The sequence below is a fragment of the Cyprinus carpio genome, chromosome A13 (genome assembly GCF_018340385.1).
Source record: "Cyprinus carpio isolate SPL01 chromosome A13, ASM1834038v1, whole genome shotgun sequence".
Taxonomy (NCBI): Eukaryota; Metazoa; Chordata; class Actinopteri; order Cypriniformes; family Cyprinidae; genus Cyprinus; species Cyprinus carpio.
In genome coordinates this window covers 14,923,363-14,940,067 of record NC_056584.1, presented here as the reverse complement: position 1 = coordinate 14,940,067, position 16,705 = coordinate 14,923,363, and the positions used below count along the sequence as shown (strand labels likewise).

General features: G+C 36.7%; 1 protein-coding gene and 1 pseudogene across 1 annotated transcript; one reads left to right on the top strand and one right to left on the bottom strand.

Annotated features, from left to right (window-relative positions):
* The first annotated feature begins 435 nt into the window (after nt 1–435).
* On the top strand, nt 436–11,714 carry LOC109078947 (PDZ and LIM domain protein 1-like). Its single transcript, XM_019094116.2, has 7 exons — nt 436–649; nt 3,396–3,547; nt 4,082–4,169; nt 5,015–5,199; nt 10,718–10,863; nt 11,106–11,223; nt 11,474–11,714. Exons 1-7 carry the CDS (start codon nt 557–559, stop codon nt 11,658–11,660), a joined length of 969 nt encoding a protein of 322 aa, XP_018949661.2. The 5' UTR covers nt 436–556; the 3' UTR covers nt 11,661–11,714.
* A 1,358-nt stretch (nt 11,715–13,072) lies between these two features.
* Nucleotides 13,073–13,750, bottom strand: LOC109078938 (annotated as a pseudogene).
* Nucleotides 13,751–16,705: the final 2,955 nt, after the last annotated feature.

The window sequence follows — 16,705 nt, the reverse complement described above, 5'->3', positions numbered from 1 at the left end:
CATAGTTTAACATGTTGTAGACTGACTCGAGGAGCACTTGAAATGTCCTTCTCATAAAAAAGCAGCCTGTCTTCACTTGTACTGTAGGCTATCCATTCTGTGGAAGTGTTGTTGATTACGTTTATACAACTCTAGTGTAAATTAAATATTGAAATTGTGCTTCCGCGTTGCCCGTGTTGTCTGCACTTGTTCCGCTCTTTGGGAATGCTGAGAATGTGATCCATTAGTCCTGTAAAGTCATGCACTAAGCGAATATCCCCCCATGCCAGTAATTCGACTGGATTTGGGAGTGCCACATACCAAATCTCAGGATTTGGCTCTTCCATACATGGTAAACTCCAATATAAGATGACGTAACGGTCCACCCCTAAACAAACATAGGAAATAAGCCCTTATCAGCACAGAGACTTGACATTATTATTCGCTTGCTTCTGAGGAAGCTCCGCCCAGGTATCGTCTCTTCAAAGTGAACGCCCTGTCCCGCTACAGTTCCACTGCGGAGTTCATAGCACAGATTACAGTGCACTACTATACGCCAGCCGTGTTTGGAAGTATAATGCCTTTACGGGTTGTTTTACATGGTCCTGGACCGTGGGGCTTCCGTCTGGTCGGGGGAAAAGATTTCGAACAACCTCTGACAATCTCGAGGGTAAGCAATTAACTTTGGATTTGTAAATAATTTATCACAGAGGGTAAATGGATTTCACAGACATCACCAGGCCAACATATTATACTCCACAGTCTGGATAAACTTTCTCAAAAACGTGTCACGCCTACATGCAGCAGCAGCAGCATCCAACAAAAACGCACGTGAACGCGACCATATCGACCTGAACGTCAGTGTTGCAATGTCTCGAGCACTTGGATTAACTGTTTCGTGAAACAAATGGAACTAATTAGCGAATAACTAGTTCGTCTTGACGCAAAAACAGGTTCTTTCGCAAAATAGAACTAGTTCTGTACTTGATTCCATACGGTTTCGCAGATTAGTGTTCAGTCACCTAACCTGTTTTGATTTCAAAACATTACAAGTATTCATGGCATGAATGCATGCTATAATGGTAATATGACACTCAAACGTGTACCTTCAACCGCAACAAGTTGCCTGTCATCTCTTAAAGGGGCACTCAGTATTTTTGTTAACTAAAAGTTGTGTGTATAAAGAAATACTATTTTAAAACATTGTTCACCAACATTTGATTTCTAGAATAAACTATTTTATTTTACTAGAGTGGTTCTCTTTCATGGGGGCCACTTCTTGTCAGTACTCAGTGTAAATATTAAGGCCATTTCACACCAAAAACGATGACTGTAATGATAAATACAGGTCCTTCTCAAAAAATTAGCATATTGTGATAAAAGTTCATTATTTTCCATAATGTAATGATAAAAATTAAACTTTCATATATTTTAGATTCATTGCACACCAACTGAAATATTTCAGGTCTTTTATTGTTTTAATACTGATGATTTCGGCATACAGCTCATGAAAACCCAAAATTCCTACATCTAAAAAAATTAGCATATTTCATCCGACCAATAAAAGAAAAGTGTTTTTAATACAAAAAAAGTCAACCTTCAAATAATTATGTTCAGTTATGCACTCAATACTTGGTCGGGAATCCTTTTGCAGAAATGACTGCTTCAATGCGGCGTGGCATGGAGGCAATCAGCCTGTGGCACTGCTGAGGTGTTATGGAGGCCCAGGATGCTTCGATAGCGGCCTTAAGCTCATCCAGAGTGTTGGGTCTTGCGTCTCTCAACTTTCTCTTCACAATATCCCACAGATTCTCTATGGGGTTCAGGTCAGGAGAGTTGGCAGGCCAATTGAGCACAGTAATACCATGGTCAGTAAACCATTTACCAGTAGTTTTGGCACTGTGAGCAGGTGCCAGGCCATGCTGAAAAACAAAATCTTCATCTCCATAAAGCTTTTCAGCAGATGGAAGCATGAAGTGCTCCAAAATCTCCTGATAGCTAGCTGCATTGACCCTGCCCTTGATAAAACACAGTGGACCAACACCAGCAGCTGACATGGCACCCCAGACCATCACTGACTGTGGGTACTTGACACTGGACTTCAGGCATTTTGGCATTTCCTTCTCCCCAGTCTTCCTCCAGACTCTGGCACCTTGATTTCCGAATGACATGCGAAATTTGCTTTCATCCGAAAAATAAAAGTACTTTGGACCACTGAGCAACAGTCCAGTGCTGCTTCTCTGTAGCCCAGGTCAGGTGCTTCTGCCACTGTTTCTGGTTCAAAAGCACACGCCTGTGCACGGTGGCTCTGGATGTTTCTACTCCAGACTCAGTCCACTGCTTCCGCAGGTCCCCCAAGGTCTGGAATCGGTCCTTCTCCACAATCTTCCTCATGGTCCGGTCACCTCTTCTCGTTGTGTAGCGTTTTTTGCCACACTTTTTCCTTCCCACAGACTTCCCACTGAGGTGCCTTGATACAGCACTCTGGGAACAGCCTATTCGTTCAGAAATTTCTTTCTGTGTCTTACCCTCTCGCTTGAGGGTGTCAATGATGGCCTTCTGGACAGCAGTCAGGTCGGCAGTCTTACCCATGATTGCGGTTTTGAGTAATGAACCAGGCTGGGAGTTTTTAAAAGCCTCAGGAATCTTTTGCAGGTGTTTAGAGTTAATTAGTTGATTCAGATGATTAGGTTAATAGCTCGTTTAGAAGAACCTTTTCATGATATGCTAATTTTTTTAAATAGGAATTTTGGGTTTTCATGAGCTGTATGCCAAAATCAGCAGTATTAAAACAATAAAAGACCTGAAATATTTCAGTTGGTGTGCAATGAATCTAAAATATATGAAAGTTTAATTTTATCATTACATTATGGAAAATAATGAACTTTTATCACAATATGCTAATTTTTTGAGAAGGGCCTGTATAATAGCGTCCACAACGCACAATAACATTCTGTTTATTGTAAGCGTGCCCTGCCGTTATGTCATCTGTCGCTCATCCTATTCTCACAGAATTAGAACAAATATCAAAACGTTATTGTTTCGGTTATCATTATAGTTATCATCCTTAATGTGAACGACCCTTTAGTCAGGATTGGATCCGAGAGTGTCCAGAAAATAAACAAGCAGTTTGTATGAAGCAGCAGTTCAGGAATAAACAAACTTGCATTCTAGTTGATATTCATCCCAATATAAGAGTCAGCAAAATGTAAATAAAAACTTGCTGAGTGCATGTTTAACCTCAACGTTTTTCTCAGAAACAAGATGCACACCCTGACATAGAGGAAGTCATCATGTAAAAAGTGAAATCTACACCAAAGAGTTATTGTCAAAATTTGGGCATGAAAAAACTACACAATAGTGAATTCTACAGCCTTTTAGATTATGATGAAGATGACCAGTTTTGACTTTTTCAGGTGACTCCAGGGAGCAAAGCGGCTCAAGCAGACCTTTGTATTGGGGACATGATCCTGGCCATAGACGGAGAATCAACAGAGGGCATGACTCACCTGCAAGCACAAAATAAAATCAAAGCTTGCATAGAGGAAATGGTGCTTTCCATTGACAGGTGGGGCATTACATTGCAAAGGGAAACATGCAGTGGTTTACCTGAATGTATCATTAGCTATGAGTATGTAGAGCACCCAGAAAATCATGATATAATGCAACATCTTCCAAAACAAACAGAAAAGTTGTCTTTTATTAAATTCTTCCAGACATTCTAGATTTAATATTCTGTGACACAGTAGAAGATAATGCCATACAATGTAAAATGCTGCTTGGTCTAATTTTCATCTCTCTCTCTCTTTCTTTTTTTTTTTTTTTTTTTTACTAAAGTCTGTCACAAGTCATTCTCACAATTTCAACATATCCTCATGTGTGTCATTCAGTTAGGTAACCACTTGGGTGACAAGTCTAAATCAGCAGAATTGACAACAACGACATTCTATACATGACAGACAACCCAATGTGTTTTTATGCCATGTAAACTTACACAATACAAGATCAGTACAATTGCATCAACTTGCCTGAGACTCTCACACTGGGTGCAGAGCATTTTTATTGAGCCGTGATGATTTTATATGTTTACCATTTTTTGCAGATCAGAGACAAAAATGTGGTCCCCACTGGTCACTGAAGAAGGAAAGACCAATCCATACAAGATGAATCTGGCAAATAAAGAAACCCAGGTGCGTTTTAGCTCTGCTTATTTGGGAGCTGAGTCGTTTTTAAATGGACCCTTGATCATTTTCAGTAGCTTTAAACCCCTTGTAGTGCATGAGACTGTCATACATAACAGAACCATAGCCGCTAAACAAATAAAGGCATGGCACCATAGGCTACCAAAGTAAAGTCATTGTTAATGTCATGCCATAGAGACCAGTGAGTTTATCAGCCAAAACCATGATGCAAGATCCACATCCTGCAGGGAAATTTAGGGTCAGGATGTGAGTGATCATAGGAAGTGTGTGGAGTATGACTACATAGTTTGAGTGTTACAAATGTTTCCCAATTTAAGCGGAGGGAGAAACATAATAAGAAACAACTGTTAAATATGTTGTTAACAGACGAAAGTCATTAAAACCTTAGTCATTAGTGTGGAAAAACTTCTCCGTGTCTGTTTTCTTTTTTCTCCTTGTGTAAAATTAAATTTGACTGCCATTCTTAAGAAATTATTTTAGTCTTTTGGCTTTGCTTTTGTGTCTTAAAGGGATAAATCACCCAAAAATGAAATTCTGTCATCATTTACTCTCCCTCATGTCATTCCAAATCTTTATGACTGTATTTCTTTTGTGAAAAACAAAAGAAGATGTTTTGAAAAAATACAGTGTCAGTGGAGTCCAAAACAACATAAGAGTCCACAGATTTTTCATTATATGGACAAAAAGAAGACAATAAGTCATACAGGTTTGGAATGACATGAGGGTGAGTAAATGATCAAAGACATTTTGGGTGAAATAACCTTTTAAAGTTACAGTTCTGTTTGAGATGTTTTTGAGATTTATACTCATAGTAGCTGCTCTTTATTCTGTAGGAGATGAAACAAATAGGTTCTGCTCATAACAGGAGTGCCATTCCTTTCAATTCTGGCAGTCCGAGGTTGGTCAGCAACATGTACAATAACCCTGCTGGCCTGTATTCCTCTGAAAACATTAAGAGTTTCAACAGTGCAGTGGATGATGTCCAGACTTCTGCTGCCTCCAGTGAAGCCAGTAGGAAGTAAGCATGATACACACCTCATTGACATACTTGTAACAAAGTTATGTGGTACAATGAACATGCAGAAAAAAAACCCATATATCAGGAAATGAAATTATAGAGAGTCCTCTCTCGATAACCTGCCGACCTTTATGACTGATAATGATGATGTGAGATGAAAAGACATAAAAATTTTACTTTAACTAAGTCTCTTATGTTCACCAATACTGCAAAAATACAATAAAAGTAAAATATTATTACAATTTAAAATAATTGATTCTATTTTAATATATTTTAAAATGTAATTTATTCAGTGTCACATGATCTTTCAGAAATAATTTTCTTGATTTCTAGAAATTAATTTCTTATTTTATTTGGTTTTCTTATACAAGATAAACTAGATTAAAAAGTGTGGTCCAAAAAAGAACAAAACAAGTAAATACAGAACAAATTTATTTACAAAAAAAAAAAAAAACAAACAGAAAAATGTATTAATTGACTGGGATAAACATCTCTGACACATACAATATAAAAGGTAAATCCGATCAAAAGATCACAATGATCACATCTTGAAGGAATACAAAAAAAAAAAAAAATATATATATATATATATATATATATATATATATATATATATATATATATATAAATAAAATACCAAACAGTATACATGACCAATATGGAGCAATCATATACCCAAGTGATCTAATATAGGATTCCAAATTTCCTGAAATAGATCTGACTTGTTATTCTTCATAATAAATCATAATCTTTCTATCTGTATAATATTCATCAGCTCACTAAGCCACAAATCAATCTCTTTGCAAGAACCATAGATAAGAAGATAGACTGGCGTTTATGCCTGTTAAAGGAATGTTCACCAAAAACCCATAATATAGCGATCATTGGGTCTGGATCAATCTCCCACTTTGACTTTGCAAGAAAGTCAAAGTATCAGTCCAGTACCTTTGGAGTTTGCTGCATGTCCATAATGAGTTAATAAATTTTCCGTTCTGCAGTTTTACATTTATAACATTTAGGCGACACCTCTGGGACAATATTATGTAATTTAGTTTTACACATGTATAGCCTATGAAAAGATTCATTTAATTAAGTTATGTCTAGCATTTATAGAACATTCATGTATATTCGGCAAACATTCCTTCCAATGCTCCTCCTCAGTAGTGAAGCCCACATCTTCTTTCCATGCTTTCCTGATTAGAGTTGTATCACTGTCCATCTGGCCAATTAATATTTTGTAGAAATATGACACTGCTTTACAATTACCAGCGTTAAAGCAATTTATTTCCTTTAATATGTCATGATTTCTTAATCGCATGAAATTGGGAAGATGTTTTCTGACGTAGTCTCTAATTTGCAAGTACCTTAAAAAAAAAAGAAACTGGGTAGCTGAAACTCTGATTGTAGCTCTTCAAAGGAAAAGACATTTCCATTCAGGTAGAGTGAGCTAATATGCCCTATTCCCTTCTGCTTCCACATTGAAAACGCTATGTCATTGAGCGTGGGGATAAAGGCATGGTTTTCACCTATGAGGGCCATCCACAAACACATTAGGAGCTTTAAGATATGTTCTAATTTGTTTCCAGATTTTTTAGGGATTTGACTATCAAAAAATGGTTGTTATAAATAAGCTTATTAATCTTCCCTGGACTGTTGCACAGTGCCTGCAGTGATGAACTGGAACAAAGGGCCTGTTCAATTTTAAGCCAATCATGTATCTCATGTCAGCTTTCCATCAGGAAAATATGTTCAGATGCGTACCCAGTAGTATGCTTTAAAAAAAGGTAACCCAAGTCCGCCTTTTTCTTTTGGCTTTAACAGATGCTCTTATTGATTCTCACTGTTTTATATCTTATCTAATTGTTTAAAGTATGATTGTGGTATACATGAAGGGATTGACTGAAATAAATGAAGGAACCAATCATTGATACTGGTAATGTGCTCCAGTAATCTATGCTATTTTTTTAACTGGTCAATTCTCTTTTGCCAGTTGACTCTAAGTAGATATTTTGGGTTTTTGGTTATTAAAGCCTCTAGGTATGTGAAAGAGTTTTTGCTAATTTAAACAGGGTAGATCTTAGGAACTCCTTACTAATATTGTAAGTAACAGGCATCAATTCACTTTTTTCCCAATTTACAGTGAAACCTGATAATTTTTCTGATTCTAGTAATGGAAGAGAGTAATGGCGGAATAGACTCGCTAGGATTTTTGAAAAACAACAGAATGTTGTCAGCATATAATGAAATATGTTGTGAAAGGCACCCTACAACAACTGGTTGAATGTCTGTCTGTTGTCAAATATATATTGCTAATGGTTCAACCACAATCGCAAAAAAGAAATGGGGACAGCAGACAACCCCGTACTGCTTAATGTTTTTGCAAAAATCGTGATACATTGTTTTCAAGGTTCTTTGATGAGTAGCACAAGAACAAAAAAACAGCCTTTATTTGAAATAGGAATTTTTTATAAATACATGCATTACAAATATCTATATTTAAATTTAAAGAGCAGGTCATATGGTATTTTAAAGTGTCCCAATATTGTATTGGAGTCCCCTACATCAGGTTTAAATGCATCTAAGGTCAGAAAACATTGTAATTTTCTCAGAATATACATTTAATATTAGAGTCATTTGCCAATGATTAGGAAATGATTCGTTTCAAGCAAGTTCGGAGCAAGCCCCTCCCTTCCTCAAGCCTACTCTGCTCTGATTGGTCAGCTGGCCAAACCTGTTGTGATTGGCACAGAGATGAGTCCTTGAGCCAGTTAGCCAGCGCTACCATTGACAAAGCACCTTTACATAAAACAATAATATAATCAATCCATTCTTATAATATGGAAGCAGATTGGTCTCAAATATAATTCATGCAAAAAACACGATTCACACATGCGTAGACAATTTCACATGCATGAAACCTAATTCACGTACACACAAAAAAAATTCACGTGCGTGAAAAAAAAAAAAATTCACAAAAAGCAATTCACATGCGCAAAATAAAATTATATATTCATAAAATACATTTCACAAATGCAAAACCACAATTCGTAGATATACAACTGTGCACAAAAACCTTTGAATGTTTAAAATGTACGAGTGTCTGAATGTACAAATCGTCATTTACTACGAATCCACTCGGATTTGTGTGTGTGTGTTTTTGAGACTTTCCTGGCAGAGCTCCTTCCCACGTGGGTCTGTCGTACTCTTTAGCCAATCAGATGCGAGCTTACCATTCAACCAATCATATCATAAGCCACCGAGAGTGCATTCAGAAGCTCGCAGGCAATCGGGGAGACGTCAAGAGAGAAGCCCATAGAAGCTCTGGCGTTACATTTTAAAATACTATACAAAATAATTAATCGGACTACTTACTCCTGCTCACTCACGCCAAAAGAACTCCCGCTCAAGCTCGCCGTCTCTGCAAGATTAACGATGGCAGTTTGCACGCACAGCTACTAGAAGATTTACATCCGTCAGACAGGTTGCTGACGTCATCAAGCTTAGTTTGAGTCTGCGCGTCAGAAACGGAAGTGCTAAAAATCGCTAAAAATGGGCTTCACTTGTCCAATTGAGTTTCCAATGGGTCGCTGTGTCCATTTCTTTTACTGTCTATGGGATTACTGATGTAAAGGCTTAATTTCCGTTCTAATTAATCCATATTGCGCAAAAGGTGCGCAGAATCGTGCTCCTTGAATGCAGTCTCAGTGGCTTATGATATGATTGGTTGAATGGTAAGCTCGCATCTGATTGGCTAAAGAGTAACGACAGACCCACGTGGGAAGAGAGCTCTGCCAGGAAAGTCTCAAAAACACACACACACAAATCCGAGTGGATTCGTAGTAAATGACGATTTGTACATTCAGACACTCGTACATTTTAAACATTCAAAGGTTTTTTGTGCAGTTGTATATCTACGAATTGTGTTTTGCATTTGTGAAATGTATTTTATGAATATATAATTTTATTTTGCGCATGTGAATTGCTTTTTGTGAATATTTTTTTTTTCACGCATGTGAATTTTTTTTGTGTGTACGTGAATTAGGTTTCATGCATGTGAAATTGTCTACGCATGTGTGAATCGTGTTTTTTGCGTGAATTATATTTGAGACCAATCTGCTTCCATATTATAATGACATAAAATACAAAAACACTTATGCAAGCGAATCGTGCCCACAGCTAAAGTTTAGCTGCTAAACTGTGAACACTTAGGTGGATACGTTAGCCGAGTGCTAACGGGACTAACTGATTAAAAAAACAATACAGTTTGTAAACCAAAATATGTCTACTGTAATGTTTGAAGAACGACAGACAAAAGATGCTTGGTCTTACCTTTTAATCAGAACGCAGAACATCGTTGTATCACAGGAGCACCAGCCGAAATCACTCATCTGTCCCGCATTAACCCTGTAACTGCCAGTGCAGCACAATAAACAGCAATTTCACAATTATTATAAAGTCTGTGTGCTACACTACATTCTTTATTATTAAAACAAAGTAAATTAGAACAACGTCAGTCTACAATAATCGCCTATTCTTAGGTTCACTGCGAAAATTTTAGAACTGCTTCAGTAATAACGACAGTTAATATCGTGCTTTACCTGGAAACCTAAAGCTGCACTAGGTATACATCACATATTGGCACAAAAAAAATTATATTTTGAGCACCCTCAATTGAAAAATGTACACCTAACGTATCAATCGTACACTACTTACAGGTCGTGGTTCAGAGAGCTTGTTAGTCCAAATTAAGAAGATTAGAAGCCAAGGAAGATAAAAACCCAGATTAGAGAAGCAGTTCTTGATAAAATGACAAGCACACAACAAAAGGCTCGAATTGTATTTCTGTGGTATCCTTGAACACCGCGTCTCTGCTCAACATGATGTAAACGCACTAATAGCAAAAGTGTTTGTGGGCAGATCAGACTCTGTTCGTATTTCGCGGGCAGGCGGGGGGGGATTATGCAAATGTGTGACCCAGTGACGTACACCGGTAACAGACAAAGATTTGAAAATGTAAACGACTCGTAAAGGCGACTCTGAGTCGACTATCTCTCTTTGAGAGACAATATCTTTATTTATCATGCACTTTTTTGATTAACAACTTTGCAGATTGTTTTCATTTAAGGATAGCTACGTTATAAACTGCAAAAGAGAGATTTTTCAAAAACCCATATGACCTGCTCTTTAAACTTTTCTTGTGTATAGTTGTATAGTAAATGTACGGTTTTTCAAAACCAATATGACATGTACCAGCATGAATACAAAATTTCTATGAATTAACAAGTGTTTTCAACCAGATTTTTTAAAAGGTTTTTTTTTCTACAAATTATGAACATTTGTATATCATTATGTGCTACACTCATTCCAGTTTTGTGCTGTATTAGTATAGTTATTTGAATTTATGTCTGTTGGGGTAGGAAACTAGCCATTTAGGATTGAGTTAAATAATATAATACTTTTGAGATAATATTGTTTGTCTTGTGGCTGTCATCATTGTGACCTTTTGCATGTTTTATAGCCCAGATCCCTGTAGACCTGGCCAGCCAATACCTGCATTAGCTGCAGACTCTGAAGTGTACAAAATGCTGCAGGAGAATCAAGAATCCAATGAGCCTCCTCGCCAGTCTGCCTCTTTTAAAGTTCTGCAGGAGATCCTGGAAACTGGTATAATCTCATACACCTTTCCTTGTATACCATACTACATTGTGTCTGAATTACACACAGGTTACCCACCAGGCCTTAGCTTCTCTTGACAAATAGGTGTCTGTTGATTCTGGTCATTGATAATCAGTCAGTTTCTAAAGCCATGTCTTTGACTACAGCTGTGAAAACACATTCTGCTTCAGATTTTTAGGCTTATAAAAGAAAGCCATAGCATTAAATAGATCACTGTTTCTCTGTGTCAGGTGATACAGAAAAACCCTCAGGCTTCAGAAGTGTCAAAGCCCCCACCCCAAAAATTGGAGCCACGGTTGGGAACCCTGAAAAGCTCTCTCTTTGTGACAAATGTGGTTCAGGGATTGTGTAAGTTTCACTTTTTTTGCTTTATCTTTATAGGAGAAGTTTTAATGAAATGCATTTTATAACAGTTGCATGTATTGTGCCATTGTGGTGTTATGCCAGTGTTGCCATCTAGTGGAACGTTTTGGAACTCAATTTCTTTTATAATACTGTGGATTTTTGCTCTCTCGTTCATTATTTCATTATAATTGTTGGATTTTTTGCAAAACATGTTTTCCTAAACAACTTTTCTCCTCTTTATTTGGTTATAAAGAGGATTGACTGTCAAAGTTCGAGATAAGGTTCGCCACCCAGAAAGCTACGTCTGCACAGACTGTGGGATCAATCTTAAGCAAAAAGGACACTTTTTTGTCGAGGACAAGATTTACTGCGAGAAACACGCACGTGAACACGTCACTCCTCCAGAGGGTTATGATGTTGTCACTGTTTTTCCAAAGTAGAATGTTTCCCACATTCTACTTTAAAACTGCACATTCCCTTATGTTGGGAATTCCTTTGGACACTCTGTAACACTTTATTTGGATAGTTCTTTCAGTTGATGAGCTGCATTGTTGCCCCATATTGAATGAAGCTCTTTACATACTCAGACAGATTGTGCATGGATATCACCTAGACATTTGGCAACCAGTTAATTCAGGAAATTGTGATTAGACATCACCTAAATATAGTTTGAATATAGTCTATCCAGATTAAGTGCTATTTTTTATCATACATTCCAGTTGTGTCCTTGTCATTCCATAATTTATCTCATGTATAAAAGGCTCATTATAATTGGTGCTAAGGTATCTTAAGGACCACTTATTGCATTTGCCAGATTTTCAAAAAAAAAAACACAAAAAAAAAAACATTAAACTTGATCATTGAAATTGTGTAATCATGGTTGTATTACCACACGCACACCGGCATTATGTAAAAAATCTATTCTATGTATGTTACCATTGTCTTTTGTGTGATTCGCCATATTTTTGTTGATGAAAATAACATGTCAGCCTTGCTAGAAATAAAAAGTTTGCATATACCCATTGTGAAATTTCTCTATGGTTTATTTCTTTGAAAATGATGCTTTTCAAAACATTATAAATACAGCCTGAATAAATGACTAAATACTCTAGTGTTGTATTTTGTAAGACATCAGCCCACTCACACCATTCAGTCAGGAGTTACATATAGCTTTTTTGTTGCAGCTGTAAGAAATCTCAAAGACGCTGTCTCTGTAAAAGTGAAACTAATTACTCAGGGATGGCAAGGAATAAAGAAATATATATAACTAAACATATTAAATAGAGAAATATATTAACACCTGATAAATGATAAATAGGTCAAATCTCGATCTACTTGTGATGTTGTTGACGAAATTATTTTCAGAAAATGTGACATTGAACAATAACCCCCAGCTACCACGATTCTGAAGCAACTATTTACTGTTGATCTGGGAAAGCCGCAGGTAAGTAGAGCGATGCGGGCAAGAAAGCATTGCACGGGACAACAGTTAAGTTTTGACCCGAAACACTAAAGCAGTTTCAATATTATTTATTCTGATTTTTACAAAATTAATTTTGCTTAAATTAAAAGAAGAGGAAATACACATATTACAACAACTATATGATATTACCGTCAAACATAATTTTGTCGTTAAGCGCTGGCAATCTAAGAAAATAGGTATTTGCGTTTAAACTCCCTTGCGTATACAAAAGAACGGAAACATACAATAAATAATTTGTATAATTTAAGGGATTAAAATCATGGACGTTTGTCTTAAGGCATAAACGGAAAATAACATTTCTACACTTATGATGACCTGCTGGCATATGTTCCATCGTGGTCTTTACAGCAAGGGGCAAGATTTGCTTTGCTACTCGCAGATCAGATTAAATGTCAGATTGTCCCGAAAATTGCAGTTAAATCCCTCTAGTAACATGTCATGTATTGGCCTTGAGTTTCTTGCCAATTTGATGATGGTTTGTGGGAGTGCCATTGGACGCGCGTGCGCTACATGCGCTATAACGCGTATCCATGCAAGCATTTGGCACAGTGAGGTTCTCCCCTGATCCCGATCGTGATTTGAAGTTTGCTTGAACATGGTCTGCAATTCTCAATGTTTCCGACAATGCCCAAATGTAATTGTCGCGCGAGATCTCAAAGTCTCAATTTTTAGTCAGTTTAACGTCATCCCCTGAGGGAAAAAGTTGGAAAAACACGCTTCTCCAGAGTATCCAGGGCAGAGTTCAGCTTATGCATGCGGTGCCTTTTCTCTGTCATTTGCCTTCCTCTCTGCGATTCCCACGTTGTCTGCTAGCTGATTTAACTGGCATCTTTTTCTTAATTCTTTTACTTCTTGTGTTCTCTTCGTTGACGGTAGATGAGCATTCCTTCGTCGCCGAGTCTATGCTGTCAATATCCAATTTCTCTGTTGCATTTGATTTGCTGGCTTTTGGTATGTCTGTGGATCAGACTTGAGATCTAATGCTGAACTCAGTTAGATTTGAATGTTCCATTCCTTCCTACCGACGCACGTGGACCCTGGAGTCATTCTGTACATGAGAAAAAACCACAACAGGACAACTTCAGTCAAGGTCTTGGATAACAATAGAAACCTTTTATTATCAGATGCTACCTCTTGGCTTGCAGACTGTCTCAGTGAAAACCGGGGGAAAAAAGGAGGGTGTTGGTCACACCCACTGCGCGCCCTTGTCCAAAGGGAGCAAAAGGGCGGGCCCTTTTTTTCCCCTTTTAATTTATTAAATCAAAAACAAAAAGGGGGATGCGCCCATTCGTCATTTAGGGGCCCCTTTACCCCCTTATCTGCGCTCTAAGGATAAACAAAAAAGAGTCAAGGGCCAATCAGAAAAACCGGGCCTTTTTCCAAAATTTTACCTTCGGGTTTTAAGAAAATAAAACTAAGGGGGGGTTTAAAACGGGGTAAAATTTATGTAAAGGTGAAGTTTTCTATAGTTTTTCTTTGTTGTTTTTTTTATAGTAGCCCCTCGTGCTTTTTCTAAAACAATTTTATCACGATTTTTTGCAGCTTTTTGAAAATATAGTGGCTTAAGCCTTTTTTTGCAAAATTTAAAATTTCCCATCATTACTAAAATGTAATAAGGTAAAGTTTATGATAGGTTTTCTAAACATCAATTTTCGGATGAAAAAAAAAGTTCACGGAAGGGAGCAGGAATAGTTTATGTGTTTTTGCGTTTCACATCATGTAGGTATTGTGAACTACGACAGGGTTTAATTTGATTTTTTATTGGGCACTTAACTTTAAGTTTCAAAGGCCATTTTTTTTAAATTCAAAAACTGAAAAGAATTATGATACACCGTGTTATTTTAGTGTTATTGCCTTTGGGTGCCCCTTTTGGGGCGAATTCCTGTGGAAAATTTGCCCCGGTGTCACAAAACCCGGGGGGAAATAATATTTGATTGAAGAATTGTTAAAAAATTTGGTTTGGGGTGCGGGCAACACTTCTAAGTACAAGGGAAAACAGTATTATGCACGGGAAACTTTTGCATAGAAAACAAATGCGTGCGCACGGGTGTTCCAAACAGAGTCCGTTTTTAAGAAAATCAAGTGCGCATCTTTAAATTTTTGGTTTAGCAGTTGCAAACAAAAGTTTTCAACATGGTCGGATAGCACGATTTTAAATTTGGCCCCAAGCCCCAACCCTTTTGGATAAATCTAATTTTTTTGAAGGGGGACCAAGAGCACTGTTAGGGGCGCAAAATTTTTACCGTGGTGCCAAGTGTCCAAAAAGGCACTCACGCCAGTCTAACAAAATATTATTTTGTAGGCCCCCCCATTGAAAAACCATATGTTTCCCCAATAAAATGGACAAATAAAGCAAGGGGGGTGGGGGATGTGTCCGGGTTGTTTAAAGGCCTCGAAATTATCCAAAGAAAAACCAAAATTACCGTTTTACAAAAACTTTTGATGCCGGACCATATTGGGATATCGGGGGGACAGGTGGGGTTTTGGGTTGGGGGGGATTTGCCCCCGTTTTTTATCAGGGCCTAGTAAATTTTGTTTTGTTAGCAAAAAGTATGGGCAAACAAAAAGGGCCCGGGTTGCGGGGGAAAAATCATAGATATCGAAAAAACCCCTGATTTAACAATAAAGGCGTTTCTGAAGAGCAGGTTTTCCGGGCCTCCCTCGATTGATACTTCTTCAACTGCTCCCACTTCCAATCTTTTGGAAATTTTTTTGAAAACGAAATCTATTTCTTATTATTTTAGCAAACCAGAAGTACCAGGTGGGGCTTTATTTTCATCCCCAGCCTTTGTCTGAAGGGCATCTTAGAGAGGCAATCGGGATAAAATCCGCTGACCAGCTTTTTTGCCATCCATTTGTTCCAAACTGGCGAAAAGCTTCTTTAGTCTTCTCTCTTGTTCAGACTCGGAAAGAATACGCAAGAAGAAAGGAAACTTCACTGCACGAACAAAACAACAACTTAAAAGCATTTAATTTAAACAACTTCAAAAAAAAAAAAAAAAACACAAATACAAAAGATTTTTTTAAAACGATTTAAAAAAAAAAAAAATAACAAAAACAAAAATTTAAAAACACATCAAAAAAAATTAAATAAAAACAAAACACAAAAAAACAAAAAAATAAAACAAAAAAAAAAACAAAAAAAAAATTTAAAAAACATAAAAAAAATTTAAAACACACAAAAATTTTAAAATAAAAAAAAAGAACATTAAAATAAAATACCCCAAATTAAAACCCTGAATGGTAAGGTTTTTGCAAAAAACTCTTTTTGGTTTGGGGAAAAATTCGGGGTCCCCCTCAATAATTAACCCTTGGTGCTCCCTCTGAATGGTGGGTTCAACCGCATCTTTTCTCTCATAGTCCCACATTCAGTGGCGCGAAAACTTGAAAAAAATTTTTATTTTTACTAACTTCCCATTTTTGGGGGGGGGAAAAAAGTTTGGGGGTTTCGTGGGAATGAGCAAAATAGGGGGAAAAACAGTAAGAGTTTTTAAATTTAATTTTGATAAATTGTACCCTTTTAAACCCTTTTTTTTTTTAAATCTCTCACATTTTTGACCATTTTTTTTGGAAAAAAAATGAAAAAGGGTTTTTAAAAAAAGAAATTCTAAATGTACCCTTTGTTTTACCTTTTTGGGGATGCATTTTTATGCCCATTTTTTTGTCCCAATGGTTTATGTTGATATTTAAAAAATATATAATATATATATATAAAATTATATATATATATTTTATAAAATATATATATATATTATTAAAATTAAAAAAAAAAGACTTTAAACTTTTTTGCTGTATGAAGGTAACTTTAAAAGGGTTTCTCAAAAAACATTTACTATCCCTTCATATTTATTTTAAAATGCATTCCGAATAATTTTTTGTTTTTTTTTCCTTTTCTCGGTCCAAGACTTTAAAAATTTTTAAAAAATATTAGGTTTTTTTTTTTTTTACCCTCAGTTTTTTCAATCGTTTAGTGTGCATACTTTAACAAGGGGGAAATGGCTA